This window comes from Erithacus rubecula (genome assembly GCF_903797595.1).
Source record: "Erithacus rubecula genome assembly, chromosome: 17".
Classification (NCBI taxonomy): Eukaryota; Metazoa; Chordata; class Aves; order Passeriformes; family Muscicapidae; genus Erithacus; species Erithacus rubecula.
The window spans coordinates 8,579,717-8,603,544 of record NC_136669.1 but is presented as its reverse complement, the minus strand read 5'-3'; the positions used below and the strand labels follow the sequence as shown (position 1 = coordinate 8,603,544).

The 23,828-nt window shown below is 35.2% G+C and overlaps 1 protein-coding gene across 3 annotated transcripts in view; it reads right to left on the bottom strand.

Annotated features, from left to right (window-relative positions):
• SNX29 (sorting nexin 29) overlaps nt 1-23,828 on the bottom strand; it is a 102,843-nt gene that overhangs the window by 62,903 nt on the left and 16,112 nt on the right. For all 3 annotated transcript variants that reach the window (XM_079320707.1, XM_079320705.1, XM_079320706.1), the window contains exons 10-16: nt 22,651-22,732; nt 22,082-22,164; nt 14,960-15,023; nt 13,597-13,725; nt 6,529-6,611; nt 3,521-3,627; nt 300-416 (exon numbers count right to left, since the gene is read on the bottom strand). In XM_079320707.1, the coding sequence (XP_079176833.1) occupies nt 300-416; nt 3,521-3,627; nt 6,529-6,611; nt 13,597-13,725; nt 14,960-15,023; nt 22,082-22,164; nt 22,651-22,732 (665 nt within the window). The remainder of the gene's footprint in view (nt 1-299; nt 417-3,520; nt 3,628-6,528; nt 6,612-13,596; nt 13,726-14,959; nt 15,024-22,081; nt 22,165-22,650; nt 22,733-23,828) is intronic.

Here is a 23,828-nt window from a genome sequence, read left to right as displayed (position 1 = left end):
CAGAATCAAAGAAAGCAGCAGTTGTTAAAAAAAGTTGTTGAAAAACAGATTGCAAGAGCATTTAGAACAGAAACAGAAATAGCTGTTTATCTTACTTTATAGGTAGAATAAACATAAAAACCTATCTTCTTTCCTTTAAAAGGAAAATGTAAAGCACAATCTAGAACAGTTAAGAGGAAAGGAATTGTGCAATTCATCACAGATCTTTTATTTCTTACAAGCTAATGTATTTCATCATAAGTAGCACGTTTGAGCCTATTCCAGAGGGATATTCTAGAGTGGAACAAACAAACACTCACCGGCCCTCTCAGATCAATGAGCTCTTGTCTCATCTGGAACACCAGAGCTTCCTTGGCCATCAGAGCACGGTGCAGCCTCTCATTGAATTCAATCAGCTCCCCATGCATTTCAGCCACCTGAAAGCAAAGCCAAAGGATAACTGTGTTCTGAATTGGAAAAAAAAAATCCCACTATGTAATTTCTTACATCTATATTAATTTCTTTGTACCATACTCTCCAAGTACTGCTAATGCATTAGTTTGAACTGATCATTAAGAACAGACATTGCTATAATTTTGACTCATGCCTCAAAATGTAGTTTTGATATGGAATTCAACAGGACAAAATACAACTTCATGTCAAATTTTATTCCTATCACTCAAAATCATATGACAACTGAATCTAATAAAACACTCAGTGACTTCTGTTTTCCATTTAATTCTTTGATGAACACAGCACTCAACAGGTACAAACTAATCACAGTATTTGGAATTGGGAATACTGCAAAATGCACAAACTGCATTAAAGTATGTCAATAATTCTTAAGTGATGTATTCTTCACTCTTAGCTGGAGTTTCAACAGGATTGGAGCTAGAAATCAATCACTCCAGGCAAAACTGTGAGAGGTCAGAGGAGTCTAAATATCAGAGTCAGGCTGTGGCACAGGTTGGTCTCCTAGGTAAACAGGGTGGCTCTTTGGACACCCAGTGTGGCTGTGGCTGAGCTCTGCATTTTAAGTCAAGAGAGCAGCAAGTGATACAGATGTTCTGGAGGAGTGAGGAGGATGCAAAGTTCCAGCAGTCAGATGAACACAGTGGGTACTGCTGGCCCCTTTCAGTGGGCTGCCCCACTGGACTGTTCCTCACTTACAGCAGCTCTTGGAATGATTCCTGCTCCTCACACCCCCACCCAGAGCCAGAGAGCAGCAGAGGCAGCAGGGTAACAGCATGAAAACACACCTGAACAACATGAATTTCAATCCAGGCACCTCAGCAATAGCACAGGAACTTGAACTACTGGCCAAATATCTTAAGAGTTCATAGTTTCCCTCCTGGAAGCAGTTCATTACCATCTGTGAATTTCATGACTTCCTTTTCTTGAACTACTCTGCCTTCTCCCTCTTCCCCAAGGAAGTTCCCCAAAATAAAGCAGTTGAATTCAGTTTAATTTAGTGTCTGTTTTTAATTTTGTGCTTTTTTACACATAAACCTGCATCCTTCATAGAATCAAAGCAAACAGAAAAAAACAGCTTCAATTTGACAAGCCAGGATCTGATATCATTGATTATAAATAAAAAATAAAAATCACTTTCTCAAGGTGAACTTCAAGCATTCTTTTCCAATTTCTTTTTATATTACAGGGAGTCCTTCAAATCCAGAATACATCACTGGATGTTCAACCACATATATGCAAAAAAGAGCTAAACTGTGCCAATGAGATACCAGAGAAAACAGTAATATAATACTATTAACTCTAGATTAATCATTTTCCATAGTAGCTTAACCACTAATTCCAATTTAAAGTGGGTGGTGCAACATTTAAGAATACCAGGTTAATATTAACAGGTCACTGTAATTCCCACAGAGCCTGGGCTGGAAGGGAGAAGTTCCTTGCATTTGAGGTACAGAGACACGGCACACAACTAACTGCAAATTCACAGAGAAAAGCTGCAATACCACTGGTTAGTAAAAGAATACCAAAATTTATGAGTGGATACAAAGCTCAGTAGTTTATATATCTGAATTCATGTTTGATTTTTCAGCATCTGTCTATCAGAAAAACAAAATCCAGACTGATATGTAACTATTTTCTCTCCCTCTAATTCAGATGTCCTTGAAATAAGTTTTTGCTTGCAGACTCGATTAATATGTAAATTTAGTAACTCTTTCAAAATACTACAAGTAATGCAAAAACATGTAAGTATCCCTAGCAAAATTAAACAATGAAAAGGAAATTAAATAACACATAAAACACCAAATCATTTGTTCTGTATTATCAAAAGGACAACTGACAGGTTTCACTTATTAGCAATTAACTTACTTCAATACTTTTCCTTGTCAAAGAAAAATGCATTATAATCACAGCAAATCAAAAGGAGCAATAAATAACAATTTTAATTCAAGTTCCTTTAAGTTTTCCTGCATCAAAGTCTCCTAAAACAATAAAGAGGTCTCCTTATAATTATATCATTTCAGTTACATTTTATGTCATCACATCTTCCTTTTCTCAATCCACATTGAAGCTTAAGAAATAAATTTCCCTGCTGGGACTTCAATCATCTTCACAGTTGTTTTTCTTCATAACAATATGCTTGAAGCAAAAAAAATAAACTATAAATAAGCTAAGTTTCCCTTGGATGGAAGATCATTTAGATTTGCTCCTTTCTATATGAGAAAAAAAGTTTAAATCCTTCTCATGAAGGTGAAGTGAGGCTAAAGTAAACACTTGAGGCTCCACACTAAGAGAATTCTTTAGAGTTTTCAGAAGAAAACCTAAGTGCCTGAGAGCACTGCAGTTACACTGCCCAGCATGACCACACTTGAGAGCAGTCCCCAGAGAAATGACAAAGAAAACATCACTTCATGTTTCACAGCAAAGGACCAAGCAGTTAACTTAAAACGGGCTAGAAATGTTTCACTCAGCATCTAATAATACAATCTATCTTGGAAGGACACATTTCTAGACACAGAAAAAGACATTTAACAAACAATGCAACAATAGAAATAAAATAAATAAAAACTTTTCAATTTTTTCTACCATGGTCATATCAACAGAAGTAGTAGCTTCTATCAGCCATTTCCTTACTGCAGTATTCAATAAGCAATACAAAAATGAAACATGGTTTGCAATCAGAAAATCAGCATGAAAACACAGAAAAAGCTACAGATTTACTATGTCCTCATATTAAATAAGGTTCAACTGCCAACACAGCCATGTCTATAATTAACACAAAACCTCAAATCTTTTGTCTGTGATGGTTTCCACTTCACCACCAGCAGTTAAAACCTGAAGGAACTTGTTTATTTATTAAAACCTTCAATTTAAAACAGCATATAAAAGCATACTCCGTTAAGAAAAGTAATTTTAATTATCTGAGATTTTTTATTTTTGAAGAAAAAAATTAGATTTCTCTTTTACATTCCTGAGGAAATAAAATAACAACCAAGGAAAGAAACTATTTAAGTTTCAAAACTCATGTTACAATTATGATTCCATAAAATCTGTGCAGTATAAACGTTACCTCAATCAATTTTCTTTCATAAGAGCTGGCCAGTTCCTCATTGTTTTCTACTTGCTTTTGCTCTGGAATTGTAAATTCACCATCAGTGCTCCAAATGTTTGGAAGAACTATAACAAAGAGATATCTCAAATTAAAATTCAATTCCATAAACATCCAGGACATCCTTTTTTAGAAATAACAGTTCTATAAGAATCAGTTATTAAAAACATCAGAACAGACCATAATATTACACTAACACTATTACACCTACTAAAATACAGATTCTGCAGGGACCTTTTTTGGTAAGAAATATTTAGACTGGAGTCTTAAGAGAAAAAAATGCAAACCAAAAGTATTTGGCTGTTCTGTGACCACAGCTGTCTAATGTATGTTGTACCTCCAACTCCTACCCAAAGTCTTCTAAAACTGAGCTTGCATTTTTCTTGTAAGCCTTTTTTTTTACTGGGCTTCCAAAATGTCATTTCATATTACTTGCACAGTCTGTTTACATATCATAGAAATTACACAAAATAAGGTTGAGAATGAACATTTGATACTTCATCCAGTATTTCATGATTTTGCATCAAGCAGAATCAGCTGGAGTTATACTTCTGATATTTGATATTATCTAATTTCTTCCTAAAAACTTCCAAGAAGGGAGATATCATCCTTCCCTATACAACCTATTTAAATTTGAGTATTCTTCTCACAAAGGTTTTCCTGATAGCTAATCAAACTTCCATCACCTGCCCTGTCAGCCCATTACTACTTCTTTTATCTGTAGTGAATGAAAACTACAGATCATTGTCTTCCTGTTCCCAGCTATCATTTATGTATTTGAAGATCACTTTAAGGCCTATTCTAAGTAAATCTCCTCCAAGTTACACAAAATCCAACTCAATTTTTCCTCACAGCTCATTAATTTCTAAGAAAACAAGTTAACACATAAAAGTAAAACCATAATAGAAGTTGAATAAATGCTTTCACCAATCTTCAAAATCTGAACTATATACAACCACTATAAGGTAGATAGGAAAGATCATCATTTATCAGGCTAAATATTCTTGAATCTGGGAGCTGATTTTTACTTTGAGGAAGAATTTAGATGTTTATTATTATTTAAGTGAATTTGAAAGCTATTTTAATATCTTTTTCTTGTAAATGTTGCTTCAAGTTCTTCAGCCAAACTTCTAAGATCAGCATTTTTATATAAATATTCTGTCTAAGCAGGTTTAAATATATGGTACAGAGCCAACTCCTGCTGATGGCTGAGAAATCAATATGTTCATTTATTAAATATTTAAATACCAATATCCAACTGCTCAGGCTATAGCAGTGATCACTCATTTTGAAAGCTGATAGTTCTGACTTTTGGGTAATTTATTTATAATCACATTTGCTGAGTGGGGGTTTTGGCCTTTTTAAGTCTCCACAAGGCAAAGTATCAAGCTGAGTTTCATTTATTATTTTAGGAAACTATTTAAAAGCCATACTCAATAGCATTTGATCTGATTATTGCAGCAAACATGTAGAGTCTTCATTATTTATAGTGATAAAAATAACAGCAGAAGGCAAATTTATTCTGACTACTGAACAGAGTTGCAAAAAATTTGTATTCTAAAATCTACAATGCATTTAAGACTTTTGTTTTCATACCATTCATAAGTTTTATTATAACTAAAATTACTCATTATGTATACAAACCATGGGTGCAATAGTTTCTATAAATCTGGTAAAAGAAAAAATTCCTTTTGTTTCACTCCCTTTTTGCAGCTAGTTCTCAGGGATTATTTATATGCTTATGTACTTTGAGTCAAGGACCCCAGTACTACTAAAATTTCACCAAAATTTTCAATGGCAGCTAAGGAAAAAAATTTACTTCTATAAAAATTCAGTGTGTGAAGTTGGTATGTATAAAACATTTATTACATATATTGCATGTACCTGAAATTTATTCTGGTCACTAGTGATAAATATCATAGAAAACTGCTGTGGATTGATTAAATATCTTTCCAGCATAAAGCATATGTGTTCATTTTTAGAAATGTTGGTACTGTTCCATCCCCTTTTTTCATCTATAAAATCTGACCATCCTACTCAGCTTCTATTCTTATCACTCACTAATCTGCATAATTTTTACATGGTGGAATATAGCTAGCCTAGGAATATTTTTTTTCTTTTCCTATAATTATACTCATCATGGAAACTGTCACTACCTAATGAAGGATAATTTCTGCTATTATAGGAAGACTAAGCCACGGTTTTTGTGAATAATTCTTAATATGAATCACTATACTCCAGCAAAGTCAGAAGTAAAAACATGTGTTCTCACTAACAAATATCCTTTTAGGGATGAATGAAGCTCCAGATAAGCACAGTGGCCAACCCTTAATAAGAGCAGTATTCATTCATACAGCCACTTATATGACCAAAATATTCTCAGTTCAAAAACACTAAACAGATGGTGGCAATTTCTGAAAACCCCTCTTAGCTCTCTGAACACCTTCTGTAACCAGTGGAAATCCAGGTCCCACCAGGAGAGGATTCAGAATCAAGACATCAATTCAACCCCTCATGGATGCTTCTCTCACAGACCACAGAAGATAAACAGGTAAAACTGCTGATAACTTTACTCATTTCTTTCAGATATAAAATCTGCTCATTACTACACAGTACAGAGTCTATTTCAAACAGTCTGCAAATACTGATCTCCAAAACAACAGTATATAATCTGGAGATATTACATTTATTTTTATATTCCAATATCACATTAATTCACATATTTTTATTTAAGTTAAATTTTCATCTGACAGCTATTTCTGGAAAATTTCTTATTTTTTTCAATAAGACTACCTCATCTACCAGAAAATGCTCTGTAAAAACGAGTAAAAAAATCCACACCAGTATTTTTCTATAAATGAAAATATATCAAATATGTTATTTTCACTTTTGGGAGATATTACTCCCTCAATGGCAGCATTCATAAAAGCAAACCCTGGATTCTTTTCCCCTCTCCATTTTATCCTTACCTTCCACAGTTTGACCTTCTCTTCTGAGCATCTGGACAGCTCCTACGTACTTCTTAAGCTGCACTTTTAGCACCTCATTTTCTCTATTGACAAAAAAACAGAATAAAGAACTATTATTGTTTTCTCAAAATAGTTGAAAAGTCCATTTCAATGTAAACAAACAGACCCTCTGTTATAATGATTTTTACCTAAGTTGTGTCACCATGATGCAAGGAAAAAAAAATACTTACATATTAAATAATACATTAAAAGCAGAGCAGCAGGAAAATTACTTTTCCAGAATCACATCAGCACATCAGTGAAACAGATTATCTCATAATCAAAAACTTTTCAATCATTGTTCAGTTTAGATTTTCTATACTGTGGTATACTGAAGGCAAACAAACTACACAGTCTATCTAAATCAACAATCAACTGGAACATAAGGATGGGATGTTACACAAGGAAATTCAGAATGGCCAATGTAAAATGATACTATTATTTTACTAGTTTGCATCTAATTTCAAACAAATAATAGTTCAGCTTTAGAAACAGACTTTAGCATTGTAAGAAAAAGGGCAGCATCTCAGCAACAAATATTCAAGGGTAAAGTTTCCACAAACCATTCCTAAATGAAAATCATGGGACAGGAAATTCAGGTAATCCCTTCAGCTGACATATTTCAGTAGCTGTGCCTGTCTCCCATCTCTGTGGAATGTACAAGTATTCAAACCAGGTACCATGGCTCCACTTTACAACATTAAGCATCTTCATTTATTTTTGGAGGGAAGTAAAAAGGGCTCTGACTGATTGATTTTAAACAAAGATGACAAATTACATATCTGAAAATTCAATTATCTGTCTAAGCCCATTCAGTTAAGTGAGTACAACAGAAATATTTATACTGAAGAAATATAACAAAAATCTGTTTCCAGACTGCGAATTCAAACAACTTTCACCCTGATTTACGAAAATATGGAAGTAGAAATATGTAAGTGCCACAAATACAGCACAACACACAGAGAACCCCACAAGCCTTTAGAGAGAGGAGAAAATTTGGGCCAGTCAAGGTCATGCTCCAGGCACAACAGAACCTGGACGTGGAACACAGCACAGAAAGCTGTAAATAGATGATACACCCCAAAAAGATGGCATTTTATTAATGAGAATTTATTTAAGAATTAGAGATATTAAAAAAAACATGTAAGTATGTTTGATGGTCCTTATCATACTAGATATATACACACATCAAATATACACACACACAAACTGCTGCTGTAAGCAATGCTATACTGCTCCTGTAAGAAACCTTGATGGGCACTATATTCCCATTCCTATGGCTTTCAAGTCAGCATGCTGAACTTTGTAACCTCAATTTTATTCAGCATTTTAGCAGGAGGTTGCTAAATAATTGAGAAGCTATTGATTGCTTGGCAGTCGAATTTTAAGAGTCCTTGATGATTTTATGCATTTGATGATATTTTTCATTTCTGAGACTACAAAGAACAAATCAGTTTTTCCACCAGAGACAGACACCGATACCCAGGTTAAAGGGAAAAAGCATAAAAAACACATATAGTTTCACCCTATATACTATATTAAAACAAACCTAAATAATTCATTCATGAAAAAAATTTCTATGACAACTAAACTAAAAGGTTTCTCACCAGAATTATAAGAATGTCTGCATGAAAATAACTGTGCACAGTTACAATATATTGAGTATTAAGGATTCTCATGAAATAACTCTATATCACCTCATTTCTTCACATGAGAATAGACTCAGTGCCTTCTGTCAGTACTGTAATAGCATTTTTTTAAATCTATTTTTTACTACTTTGTCTTAAAATTGACTTAAAGTTGATACAGTACAGATGAAGTTGAAAAATACTTTAATTAAAAAGACTTGAAAGTTTTTGATACAAGACTGAAATTCAAAACAGGATACTATGGCCCAGTCACAATTTTCTAATATGCCTCTTTATCAGGTTATTACTTCACATTCTTTGATGTCTCTTTATCATTACTACTATTAATCTGGATTTCAGAGGGCCCATCCTGATGTACATGAACTTATATAGTTCTTTTACTCAGAGCATATTTTAAAAAAAATTAGTAAGCACTCACTGAAAAGTCTTTAATGACTTCAAGAGGTATTTTATCAGATATATTCCTAACAGATATTTCACAGATTAATTCCTGTCCAGAAGTTAAGGGTCAGATGTGCAGACTGAAGGATGTTAAATGCTTCTATATGCAGGCCCTGCTGTACTTCTGCAATGTATCCAAACTACAACACCTAACCTGAAGCAGAACTTTCACCTGTTATGAGATCAGCACAATATTTTCAGCATCTTTAAAGTGCTCCAAATAGTTCCACATTTAGTGCTGAAGAATGAGCAACGAGACTGTAAGTACAAGTTGAAGGGGATAGAGAGGAAAAGAGGAAAAAAACAGGCTGAAATAGCCAGGAAAACAAAGGCCAAACTACACCACTAAAAGCACATCCTTCTCCAAAACCTCAGTTGTACCACATTTCCCTGCCTGATCACTTCTTCCATTTAATAAGCTGAAAGACAGATGGTAATATGAGCTGATACAGGAGGAAATGACAATTACAGAGGATGACAATGTAGTATTCCTACAAATTACTCTTTTTGTTCAAATAGCACAGGTCTAGTGAGTGTTGTTAATTAAGCTTTATAGAACATATATAGGAATGATCAATTATATCATAAATGTAAGGTGTCAAATACCTTCAATTCTCTGCCTAATTTTGAATAAAAAATGATACTTCCTCTCTATTGTATTATTTTAAAATTAGCATTTAAGGAAACCCTGTCTGAAAGAAAATCAGAACTTCAGTCAGAATGGTAATTTTGTTTAGCAGGATAAAACAAGCTTGTGTTTAGGAAGCACATATTTGCCTGTTTTACATCCAGTGAATGAACACAGAGAATACAATTTTTGTTGCAGACAAAGAGGCCTTACAGGATTTACCTTTTACACCTCAAAAGAAAAAAAGAAAGAAACAAACCCAAATAAAGCTCCACCACACATCTGCTTCTTTAAAACTATATAAAAATTTTTAGGGCTTCTGTAAAATGAGCATGGTAAGAAAAGAATTTTTGAGAGTAATTTCTCATGTATCTCAAGTATAGTAGCCTGAATGCAATTAATTTTTGGCACAAATATCAGATTCTAGCTAGTGCTTTCTGTGAAGCTTACTCCTGAAAATTCACAAATGCAAACAAACAAACAAACAAACTACACAAATCCAACAGATGTCTATGTTTTGATAAAATATTAAGGTTTTCAGAAGACACAATAAAAATACCAAACATCCAAACAATAAAAGAACCTGCAGGAATTAAGAATGAATTGAAATAAACAATGTCCTGCAACAATATAGAGAATGTAAAGCAGAGGTTGAGCTAGAGGACTTCCAGAGATGTCTTCTAACCTGAATGATTCTACTATTAGGAGACACAAGATCACAGTTAATTGCACTAAATACAATTAAATAAGGAAAATGAGAACTGTTACTCGTAGAAGTGGAAGTTAAACTGGATATACAATACGATGAGATTATATAATAAAACCAATCTCCAGAAAACACAAACAAGGAATAATGTGCTAAACATAACTGCTTGCCATGGGCTGGGCTGGAGCTGAAGCAGGGCCATCACTGAAACCCTTTTCCTGGCTGGTGGCTCACCCAGAGATGAAGGCTGGCTGGTTTTCACCTTGTTTAGTTCTTCCCCTTCCTCCTCCTCATGCTACAGCTGCTTCTCCTCCTCCTGCCATCACTGATGCCCTGCTGTCAAATATTCTTCCTCATCCACTTCTTCCTCTTGCTCCCTCTAGGAAGCTCCTTTGTCCCTTACTAAATGAGCTGACTTCCACATCCAATACTTTTTCTTGTGTATAGGAGCTACTGATGACTTGTGACATGTCACCAACTAACTAAACAGAAAGAAAAGTCACTTAATGTAGGAATATTCAAATTAGTTTTCACAAGCAGGAACAAGAGATATTTTTTCCTCTCTCCAAGAAGCTGCTTAAGGGAAGTGATGGAATCATTTCAAGATGTAACAAACATTTCACCCATCACTGAAAGGCTATGGCTGTGAAAGAAGTGTTGTAAAACACAATAACAAAAAATGCCAAATCCAAAAGCAATGTGGTTTAAGTAATACAGACAGCAGATAGGGAGGCATATTAGGCTACAGAATCTACAGTAAACAGGAGGTATGTAGAAGTGTAAGAAAGTAGAGCCAAATTCTCATCCCCCATTTCCCCACACTGTGCATATTCATCTTCTCTATCTGCTTTTCTTGCTACAAAGACTGTCCTTTGTAATATGCTTTCCTCCAACATTGCTGAATATAGTCTAAGAATATGCAATCTGAGATTATCCAATTTCACAGTCAACTTCAATAAATTCCTTTGCCTTGCAAAGGGATGTAATAGTATTCCACAGAGAAAAAAAGAATCTCAATTTAAAAACTTAAGTATTGCCAAGAAGCCACTGGCACAATATGTCCATGCAATTTGAGAAAGGTTCACTGACAAGAAAAAAAAAACCCAAAACCAAAATGAAACAATAATAAAAAAGAAATTAAAAAATAAAATTAAAAAAACAGCTGACAACGTTATACTAGAGGGATTACTGAGTGTATTCTATCAGAAGACTAGCAAATAGGTTGAACCCAAGCCTGCTCCTTTTGGTACAATATAGCAACTGTAATGAATGAGCTATTCAAGTATTTCACGTGGAACGATGAGATTACCACTACTTGAAACTAAGCTGACCTAAGACTTCTTCCATTTTACAAAGAGAAACTGGGAAACGTGGCAAAATGTCTCTCAATAAACTTGCATTTTGTCTGGGAGGCCAGAGACTCTTGGGAGAGTCCAGGAGAACAGCTGAATTGCAGATTTCCAGAAGCCATCATTTCAACACTGACTGATGTGTCACTGAAATTTGTGTTCTCAAAGCCTTCAGGAAGCTATTTATGTCAAATTCTTCAAAAGAGCTTTGGGGACACTCATAAATATCAGCTCTCATAATCTGAAAAATATTCATTCATCAAATCCCAACAGGCAGATTGTTACTGAATTATTTCCCTTGCCTTAAAATATTCTGAACATTACAACTGAGGACAATTTTCTACTCTGGTCATGTGATCAAGTTTTCAAGGGAAACTCTGAGATTTCACTGCTTCAAAATATCTGAAACTTAGTTTCCTCTTACTCACCTGGTATATTATGCATCACTCCCAAAGCAATTCCAAACTTTTTGTTACTTCAAATTCTTTATTTACCTTGTTCAACTTCTTGATTTAAAACACTATTTATTTTTAAAATGTACTACTCTTATTATTGCAGCAGCATCACCTACAGCACACAAAGTGGACCAACAAAAAATTTAGAAGAGAAACCTATATTCCAAAGAAACTACGTGTGAAGGATGTTAGGATGTTAGAAAATGAGTTGCAATGAATCATTAAAGAAATGCCTCCCAAGTTTAAAGTAACTGGTGACACATGAATTTAACATGCCTCAGCAGCTCCCAACAATGTTTTTATCACATGACAAAGAAAACTGACTTTCAGAAGAGCAATGAACACAACACACCCATATAGCAATAAGAGGAATTACACAGACTTGTTTAAAAACACCTTGCTAGTCTAAGTGAGCATCTCTTCAGGTCTGATTATAAAAGCTCCTTCTCTAGTCTCTAAAGAGGTATGTGCATGACAAATATCTGATTCACCCATATGTCACTGCAAATTCTAAAATTGTGGGGGAAGTGAGTCAAAGAAATATGAATATACAACTCCTATAACCTGAAACATGAATATTAAATGATGGAGTATTTGCATTGTCCCTATTGCCTTGCAGCAGATGAATGTCAAACCCACTTATTCATATCTCTCTCTCCCTCAAAGCAAGTAGTTTGGTTTGATGTGTCATCAAAAGCAGAATTACTAGTGTCCTAAATAACTTTATTTTTTAAAAAGCTTTATATTTACCATTTTGAAATGGGCAATAAAAAGCTTGAAGGAATCTCAGCTGTGATACTTCGTGATTGACACTAAACACACTCTGCCTGTGCATGCAGAAAACAAACACCTCTCTCAGAGTAAGGTAGATTATTTAACTCTTGGATTGTTTGTTGTTTACTATACATGTGAATCACCCCCAAGATCTTACACATCATTGTATTACTCTAGAGCTTATTTTGAATTTTAAGAAGCAAAGAACACTATTAAAGCAGTGTTTACCTTCAAAAGTCTTTCTTAAGCTGAATCCCATTTAGACAAGGAGAGGGTTAAAATTCTCTTAAATTCACTCTAACACAAAGTCAAGCTGGAGGCAACTCAATATTGGGGCCAATGCTGTTCAATACCTGAGCATTACCTGGATGCTGTGCCAGAGCACACCCTCAGCAAGGTCACAGACCACACAAAACTGAGGAGCAGAGACACTGTGTGGCTGTGCTGCCATCCAGGGGGACAGTGACAGGCTGGAGAATGGGACTCAGAAAATGTCTGTGAAGTTCAGCAAGGGTAAATGCAGAGTCCTGCATTTGGAGAGCAATAGCTTGGGACACTCAGGCAATGCTGGAGGGCTGGAAAACAGCTCTGTGGAGGAGGATCTGGGAGCCCTGGGGGACAGGCAGGTGAGCACAAGCCTTCAACACCCCCTCTGTAGCAAAGCAAGCCAAGAGCAGCCTGGACCCCGCTAGGAACAGCACTGCCAACAAGTCACAGCCAACAGTGCTGCCCAAAGGGGCTGGGGACTTTCCAAGTGTGCAGATATTCAAAACCTGACTGGAAATGGTCCTGAGACTCTGTTCCAGCTTCCTGGAGATGTGGGAAAAACAGCTGCACCACTTCAGAACTTGGTACTTGCTTGTTGGTAATGTTTAGCAACAGCTATTGCTTACAATAGGATTTTTAGTCCTAAATCACTTCTGTTCTGCAAACTTAGCCACCTGACAATGATTTCCCTTGTATACAGACTCTGTTATTCCCTTGTTCCCCTGCAGTTACTTTTTGAGACATTTTCAGCACTTCTTACCTTGCCAAGGCTTGGACTTTTGTGGCATGTCGCTCTTCCTGTTCTGCCACCTTCCTCCTGCAGTTCTCCATCTCCTGCCTCAGTGCTGCAGAATGCTCCATCTCTGCATCAAGCAGATTTCGCAGGGACCTGCAAGGCAACAGCCTCTCTTTAGAACACTGCACACACTACCTGGTAATTAGAGCATACTCCAAGAATCCCACAGGAAGTTGCTTGAATGATACCACTGATGTCATCCTAAAATTTCATTATTCAATTTAATAAATTCACCTGATTTGATTATACAAAGATATGAAAAGCTATAAGAAAAAAAAGCAGTTGCAAATGTTTACTATGAATTTGTATTACTAGCTCATCAACAAGCCCAAAGCACAACCTATTATGGGATCTACTGTACCAGCATGCAGAAAAAATTTGCTTTTTAAAAAAGCTTGTAAGCTGTTTTCAGTACTTTAGTGCAAGTCCAAAGATCTTGGGAATAATCTATAAGCAATATATTTATAGCAAGACAGGCAGGGCTCTTGTCTCTGCCAAGTGCACTGCCACAGACCTCTGTGTAAAAACCCTTGATGAGATAGCAAAGGTCAGCATGATGCATAATGGTAAAACCCAAAGCATCCTGGTCCTTCTGCCAAAAAAGCCCACAAAGCTGAATGAGGCAATAACTTGCAATTACAGCAGTGGGAAGAATAGGAGGAAGGAAAATAGGATCTGTTGGAAGGCTCAGCATCAAAAAAACCCAAAATACCTATAGGAAAATATGAAAATAGCCCTACTAAAGCATTGAATACATTTGGATTTTCCTTCATCTAACTGTATGTTTCAATAAACTAAATAAATACAAACTATTTTTCATGGCATTTTAAATAAGCAACTGATCTTTTCTACATTTACATCATCATTTTTCCCCAAGTGAACATAAATACAGTCAGAAATGAAAATCACTTTTAGCATTACATTGTCACCCATCCTACATCACTTCTTCACCAGAAGGGAAAAAACAGAAATTTTCTGAATATTTACATTAGGAGAAACTTTTGCTCATTTGGAAAGCTATCTTAAGAGAGCTGCAGAATCCTAAGGCTATGAGGTTTGGTTTTGAACAAAATACAACTGCAAAGCTCCCAAGGTACAAAGAGTTACTTGATGCAAACTAAAAGCAAAGACTTGCCCTCAAAACAACATATTTCAGTATCAACATTTAAATAGTGAATTATTAAGTCAACCTTTCACAGGAAAAATAATATATACATCAAAAAGGTTACATAAATATTATGTATAGCTTTACAGAAAGAACAGCTTGTATAAGAAAACAGGGGGTTTTTTAAATTATAGTCCCTCATGACTAAAAAAAGCAAACTACCTATTCTGCTCCTCCAGTTCATCCTTTCTATTCATCATGGCCACGATAGCTTGACGAAGTTCATCTGAGAAGAAGGAACAAAAAGGATTAATGTCTGTGTACATTCTTGCTCATTTCAGATCTAGAAGTCATGTACACAGGCAGCACACTTAAGATGATGCCAACACCATTTGCTATTCAGCAAAGCACATAAAAATGCTCTTAATCTCATCACTAATTTGAGCAATCTTTCAAAAGTGGTGTTATTTAACAACGCATCAGAAGTATTGATCAAATCAAATTAGTCTGCATCTGGCTTTAATACAAATGTTTACAAGTGTGCCTGTGGTTGCAGCTGTTTTGTTGTCACAGATGCAGGGCAGAATGCACCTTTTCACCACATGCCTGTTAATGAGATACACTGCTACTTGTTCAGCTTCTCCAAATTGCTTCTTCTCCTGGCTATAAATCCTGCCACAGGAAATAACTGCTACAGGGAGATGGGAGTAGAAATAATGTCATTGCTTCCTCATGGCTTTGCTTCTCAAGTTCAGCTCTAAAGATGATGAATTTCTGAATCTTGTCATTTCCTATAAAATCCTTTCTATTTTTTACAAATGCGTTAAAAATACTTCCCATCATTAAATCAAGAATAAAATTAAAAAAAAAAAAAACAAAAAAAAACCTGACAGAGTTTTAGAATTTTTAAAGATTTCCTTCGAGTTAAGTTTAACATATCAGAACAGCCAAATACCATACAAAAAAGTGCCAGCTCAAACAATTTCATTAACAATTTCACATGTGTTAATCAATAATTTTATGAGTGCTACAATGACACAATTATATTAAACCGTCCCTCCCAACATTTAAGCAAAATGTTTATACATAATGAATCAGCCAACTCTGTTCCACAAGTATTCAATGCAGATGCCAGTAAATTTTGTGTGCTTTTACTGAAAACATACTAACAGAACTGGTATTACTTGATTTCTTCAAGCAAGCAAAACCATTGGACAATTTTTTCCCTTTTACATTTAGTTCACAGAATTACCTGTGTATTTCTTAATATTTTCTATAGTTACAGAAGCTTTTGCCCATTTAACAAGAATTAAAATTGTCCTATGGGCCGTATGGAGTCTGACAAACTCTAGTAGGGGATAAAGTAGAAAAGATTTTATTGTGCCAACCAAATGGATCAATCAGTGCTGCAGACATCATGATTCCAGTCTGGCCTTGGTAATCTGCAGATAAATCCCACCCTTGCAGGACTGCAGGGTACAGCAGTCCTCATATCATTTGAAATCAGACAACCAAAATTTCTTCTTGCTAGATTTTTTTCCAAAACATTCCTGTGTCTTCCGCCAGGGAGAAAGTAGATGATAATTTTTCTGTCCATGCCATAATACCCACATTACACCTTAAGAGCTAAATGACATTAGCAAGAAACATTTCAGTAGGCCATTAGAGGGAGTTTGCACTTCATTAATTCAGCATAGAAAGAATAATTACAGTATTCTACACTAACTTAGCATATTTTATGCAACCCTTAAAAAAAATCCAAATCTTGTAGATAAACAAGAAGTGAAATAATGAAATTTCTGGGTACTAAATACTAGCACAAGTGACCACAATCCATCAGCCTATCTGCAAAAGAAACAATTGCTCTGTGGATGAGGAAAATGGAATAATCCAGGAAGTGTCAGACCACCATACAAATAACACAAGCAAAAGGATCCACAGTAAGCTTTCTGTACAGTAACACTCCATAACAAAATAAAGATCTAGAACTATAATGTTGAATTCAGAATCTTCCTCAAGGACACATCAAGCCAATGGTATATAAATATTTCAAGTGTGCCATTAAAATATGATAGTGCATGATCAACAAGTAGTTGCTATTATGTCTCTAACTCTGAATAAATTAAAGCTGTTGCTGCTCAGACAGGGCTCTGCACAGGGTGATCTTGCACAGGGTGCTCACCACAGCAATTGCCTGTGTGTGTACTCAGTGCTTTAATGTGTACTGATTTATTAACATTTATACAGCTAAGCTATTATAAATAGTCTTCGTTATTTCAATTTTACCAGCCTATTCAAATTGTAACCTTAACCTGCATAATAACTTAATCTCCTTTTCCTTATTCCATCCAGAATCTTCTGCATGAGCTGAGACCTGAAATTCCATCTTTTCTCGCTCCTCTCTCACATACACACACATAAGCAGAGCACAAAAGCAAGATTTTGCTAAAGAACATGGTTTACACAAAAGAGAAAGAAAAAAAGCCTCTTGAAATAAAACACTTTAAATCACTTATTTATTTCCATTTGCCTCAGTTTTCTGAGAGTCATGGAACTGACAATACCATAGAGACATAACAAAGCAGAAACTCCGAATTTCATTATCGCATATAAGGGAAAAATCAATGCTTAATTTAAGATCACAAATGCAAGCACATTTCACACTCAGTATTTCTTGCAAATTTAGTTCAATTACAGGTGCCAGCGGAGGTGTGGATGAAAGCATCAACACAAACCACCAGTCTGGGCTGAGACCAGAATTCCAAGAATGTTGGTCCAGCCCATGCCTACCTGAGCACCAAGATTGTTCCATGGCTATAGTTCTGCTCTTTCTTCTTGAAGTGATGAGTATTAAGGAGTCATATTATCTATAAATTACTCAAAACAAACACAAGAACTATACAGTTTATCATCAACACTTCTTTAATCTCTCTATCCACAGTAAACGCAAAAGAGTAAAACATCATTAGTGTTGTTAAACGAGTAAAAATTTACCAAGAAAAAGAATCAGGAACCTTAATTTCATGCTCTTTTGAAGCAAGGAACTGAGTAGAACTAAAATAAAACCATCCTACTTAATTCAGGTATAATTGTTAAAAATTTCAAAAATTGCAATTTCTTACTTTCACTTACGCTTCCTGAAAAATTGCAGCAGCATGTCAGAGCAGTCAGCTGAATGTAAAAGAAATCCAGTATCATACACTGCAGCAGGTTCCCTTCAAAGCTGCCAGAACATCCCAGTTCATGAGCTTTTGTCTGTCTGTTACACTTGCCTCCAAGACGAGTGTATGATCATAGCCTAAAATCTTCCAGCAGACTTACAGCTCATACATTGTGTGGGTTAGAAACAGGAATAATTTTTTTTAAATGTCAGGGTTGTGGCAGCAACCATAAATTTGGCATTTTCTGACTTCTGGACTGTGTAACCTCAATCTTTCTTTCCCCCCCTTTTATTTTTTTTTTTCTTTTCTTTACTTTTTTTAATAAAACAGTGGAAGGATGGCCAAGTGTTCCTACTTCAGAAAAGTGTTTGATGTTAGACTTTATGTCCTACTTTTGAGCTGTTTTGTGCCTGGTCACATTTATGTTCTGTAAAGTAATATTAATGAAAGGCAATACTGTTATTAAGGACCAGCATTCAACACCAACATATCTAAAATTGAAATGATAACCTGTGTTCCATAAAGACAGAGATAAGATTATAACTAGTGAAGTTTTTCCTAAGTGATTGTTTTGCAACAACTTCTTGAAAAAAGAATTCCTGTGTACAAACCAATAATTCCAACCTATTCCTTATCAGCAAAAAAGATGATAAAAAAATCAAGGAATGTACTAACTAAATTTTTCAAATTAAACCTCACATTTTCAAACATTAACAATATTCTTTTATTGCTGAAATTAATCTATGGTGCCTAATTATTCACAAAGTAAATATTTGCTCTAAAACATTTTTTAATTCCATTCCATTACACTTCATGCAAAATCTAGCTTCTAGAAAGCTTTCATAAGGTCACAGAGCATGAGATATATAATGCTTTGAGAAACACCTGCCAGTCTCCAGCAACCTCCAGAAAAGTCATAAGTTTCACAACTCTTCTGCTATTTAGCCAAAGACTGGAGAAGTATGATTTGCAATCACCTGTTGTGAAGAATGAGCTGTAAGTGAAATCATCCCTCAGAGTACACAAGGTCATGTAGCCTCCTCTGCAATCCTGCAGATAGAATATCAGGGTGGGAGCAGTTTACAGGAATCTTTATTTATTTTTTATTTTCAGGAGTGAAAATATACACAGATATTTTCAGAGACAAATAAGACTTTCAGCAAACTAGTTGCATCTTAAATCAGAAATCTGACCTTTAAAGACATAAAGAGCTTGATGCTCCCTAAGCTGCCTACATGAACACTCCCTTTTAAGGCTTAATTTAGTGCTCAAAAATCTTGTAAGTATTATCCTGTCATGTCACTATTCACAGGGCAAATTTTAGTAGGAAACAAATTGTATTGGCCTTCTACTGTATAGAAGAGACCTGGTGAAAACCAAGTGTGTAAAGTGAACTGCAGCTTTCCTCTCCCTGATGAAACACAAACACCCTCCCTTCATAGCTGTGCTTTCAAAAAAGACAAGTGACCCGTGGCAAGTGGGTTACAGAACAGGTCAGCAGCTATTTAGAGGGCACAGAAAGTACAAAAACATACACCTTATTCACTTACACAACCAGGATAAAAATATGACATGGGGGTTTGATTACTCAGTAAAGCTCTTCAGTGATCATGAAAAGCTTGGGAATGTCTCAAGAATATATGAAAAAATTTGGAATTATGTACAATGTTACAACCTTTCCTAACCTTTGTGGTTAAGCCCAATTTTGAAAACTAAAGAAAACAATAGTGAATAAACTAAATTACAGATTATTTCCTAAGAATAGTACTATAATAAAAGAACCTCGTAAAGAAAAGCACAAGTAACATCATTCTAAAATGAAAGGTTTTGAACTTTTTTTTTTTTTTTTCTATTGCAAAAACAAAATGGGGAGACTTGTGCTGGTAGGACAGATTGTTCTAGTGAAAATCAATGCTGAAAATTCGATCTTCCAATACCAACTATTGAAATAGTGTTGTTTGTGATTCAGGTACAGTAAGATAAAGACAACTTTTTAAAAAACTGAAAATTATATAGTGGAGTAGATCCATAAATAGAAAACTTCTAACCAGGTTAACTTTTTAAAAACCTAGTTATGACAAAACAATCTGCAAAGTAGGACCAGTTTTCAAATTATGCCTGACATAAACATAAAAGCTCTGTGGATTTCCCTTGAGTGCTATTAGTATTCTTTGAGATGTATCTACTGCTAAGTTAACCTATACCTTACAAATCCATGGGACATAATTTAGGAAAATAATTTAAAATGGCAGAAATTTTAAGTCACAGCTTCTCGTAACACAACTTTCTAGCCTGCATATCAAAAGGAGTAAGGAAAGTTTTGTACTATACTAATGGGTTGGACCAAAAGCAGGAAAAAAATATAATTTTTTAAAAATCCATTTCAGGCTTTGTCTTCAGAAGTAAGAAACACAAAAATCCAGTCACTGGAGACCTCACAGCTTTTCTCACTGCACTACTGCATTCCATTTCTTGTGCCTGATGTGTTACAATCAGTTGCTATGCAACCAAGCTATAAGCCTCAGCCTTTAATAATTCTTCTGCTAATTGCAAGAGAGAAAAAGAGCTTCAGTGTCTGACTTCGTCATAGCAATGATTTCTTCCTGTAGAGAACCTACAACCAACAACAACAAACTTGAAAAAAACGTTTTTATTCAACATACCCAGGATCATCCATTGTAAAGGTATTACCTCATTCTATAAATGTATAGTCAGATGAATTTTAATTATTATTATTTACTAGGTGCTTTGCTGGCTTTATAGATGGGTTTGACATGCTTTCCACCCTTCCTTTCACCAAAGCCTTCTCTGAACTGGGAAATTAAAACAGTGTGCATTCTTCTGTTGATCCTGTGTTTTCGTTTCATTTACAAATTTCTAAGTATTCAGAATTGAAAATCTCCAGATTTTCTTTCTACTTTATAGCTGTCTTACCTACACTGGGAAATAACTGAGCAACTGAAGGAGATCAACTGCGGCCCCTGCTGGTACCTGACTCCCCTACAAACAGCAGAACCAACAGAATGCAGGGGCACCAGGAAACTGCCCTCTGCAATTCTCTGAGAAATAAATAAGAACAAAATGATATTATAGGAATAACATTAGCAGAAAATATCTAGTAGCCAAAGTAGCACTGTAGCTAATAAGAGCAAGGCCATTCCACACTTCAATTATAACTCCTAGAAGTCTCAAACTAGTTGGCCACTTCATGACATACTGTGCAAGACTTTTCAGCTGTGTAAAGCTCAGACAGCAGACCAAAGCCTGAAACAGTGTCCAGTAAAAATGCTTGTTTTATCTCCTTTAACACAGGTTGATACAGCATTTGAATATAACGTTAGAAAATGAGATTAGAATATCTTAAGATTTCATTCATTTTGATGATTGCATTAATCAATTGCAGAAAAGAATCTTGGCTGCATCACTTCTAACTTCTCAAATGTCATAATTTAAAACTTGTACATATTGAAATTTATAAGAAGAAACAAACACACCCAAGAGCTTTAGGAACAAAGCCAGTTCAGTTACAGAACATTCTGTACAGTGAGAACTATAAACACATACTGACTTACAAGCTTAGACACTCATTTTAAGAGCTGAATCTTTGTTTTATAAGTGTATGCAAAGAAAAAACATCAAATATGTGATAAACAAACTGCCTCTGCTTCTATTAATCTATCTCTGCAGCAAAGACAATTTTATACTGTCTAGCTCTGCTGTTAATATCACTGAAATATGACTGTCCTCCCCCTTAATCTTAACTCAAGTTTTTGTATATGAAAGCCCATATCTATGTTTGGAGCAGATTTTCTTATCAAAACCACAGAATTAGTGGATTTTGTTTGTTTCTGACTCACCATTAATGAAAACAGGCAAAATAAGCAAGACTACATCAGAACCAACCCTCAGTGTGTTCAGAACTTGTACAAATTAAAAGATGCTAATCAAATCATTATTTTTCATTTAACTACTGAAGCTGTATTTAGTATAAGGATTATCAGCTGCAGTGAAGCATAACCTGCCAATACAATCATCATTTTGGAGCAGTTATTACTAACATAACCAGAACATCAGAAATTAAGTGCTCTATGACTCTCTAAGCAGATTTTATTGAAACAAAAAGAGAGTTACAGGACTTTCAAGGTTATTTCCATCAATCTAGATTCATCAAGGAAGTACTTACTAATTGTCATGGATTCTGGCACAGTGGCTGAAGGCAACATATTGCTTAAAGTATTCACTTGAGCTGGAGGACTGACTTCCACTCTAGTAATAAAAGCACAGTATAATCAATATATGAAACCAAAATCCTGAATTCAAAACTTAAGAAAAAAGCATTCCAGAAACTAGAATTGTTATCCTATTCACCCATATTTAATCAAAATATGCTGAACAAGGCTTTAATATATTTCCTGGGAGTCTGATTTAAGCAGACACAAAATTTTCTAATTAAAAGGCCATGCAGAATATACTCAAAAAATAACATAAAAACCAACACAAAACCTATTTTCAAAACCAGGAGGCTAAGTCTGTTATTTGACATGACTAAGTGACTCCTTCAAGATAATTAGGAAAAGTTCAGTGCACAAAACTATGCAAAAAGGCAATTGCAGGGCTTTTGCATTTGTCCTTCAAACATATGCAGAAGTACCCAATGTTGGTTTTCCAGTACTAAGAGCATTAGGTAACAATAAGTTGGCAGCTAGAGGGTAAAGGTTTCCTTCGTTTAGTACAAACATATTTGGCACATACCTGTAAGGAAGATCAGATCTCCTTGGAACCAGTTCTACCGGATGAACAGCATGTTCATGCCCCTCTCCATTCTCCAAGTTATCTAAAGTAGAAAGCACAAACATTAGCTTCCTTTGGGTTATATTACTCATGAAATAAAAACATAAATCCAGAAGTTAGGTAGTTACATTTTTAAACAGAAAAACTCAACTTGCTAAAGTTTTTTAACACTTCTAATTCTGTCTCCAAAGCTGGCTTTCTGCAAATTGACCCTGAATGCCAGCAGGATTGTCAAGACTCTTAGGAACACAGCCATCAGAAAGAAATTCCTGTTGCACAATTCCTAAATTATATTTGATCTGTACAGAGTTGCAAAGCTGTGAGGAGACTTCCTCAGAAGTTACTTGCGCAAGCCCCCAGACTTGAAGCACCTCGTGACACCTCATGCTCACTGCAAATCTGGTTGTGACTTGCAGGACAAGAATTTGTGGTTAGTCCCCAGTACATGAAACCTTGCAAAGACACCAGTGCTTTCTGTATTCCCAACAGAGCACCACTGCTTTTCTCTGGCTCCTTCCATCTCTGTACCAAGCATCAGGAATCAGACAGATGAGATATTGTTTAAAAAGCATGAATAATGCGCATCTGTCCACAGATCCACAACTGTCGGCAACAAAACATCCACATCACTGAGCCTGTCATTATGGAAGCTCAAATGGAAACAAACAAAAATCATGGTTTATTGATGTGTTCTGCATCTTACTACATAAGGGCTACAAAGTTACTATAAGACAATCCTAAATAGAACAGATTGAAAAAGCTGAAATTCTAGAAAATAAGTTAATGGGAAATAGAGTTATGTCAGAAAGTCTATGGAGGAGAAAATTTATTTGTGAAGCTGTAGAGTTTACTGAAGTTCAGTTCCTAAAATATATACTCCATTTTTGTTCCAAGCAACTGCATTTTGATGGAGGCTTTCTCATTTCTAGTTACATGAGATATGATATGCCCTGACACATCCCTGGAGCACTGCAACAGATTAATACTGAAAACACATATTAACATACAACTCTATAGATTATGCTATTTCAAATGTGAGTGTGTGTGTTATTTATTGGTATTAAGACTTAGAAACCAAAATATTTGGTTTAACTGTATTTTATAAGAGCTCATTAAGGATGTTTTAACAAAAACACCAG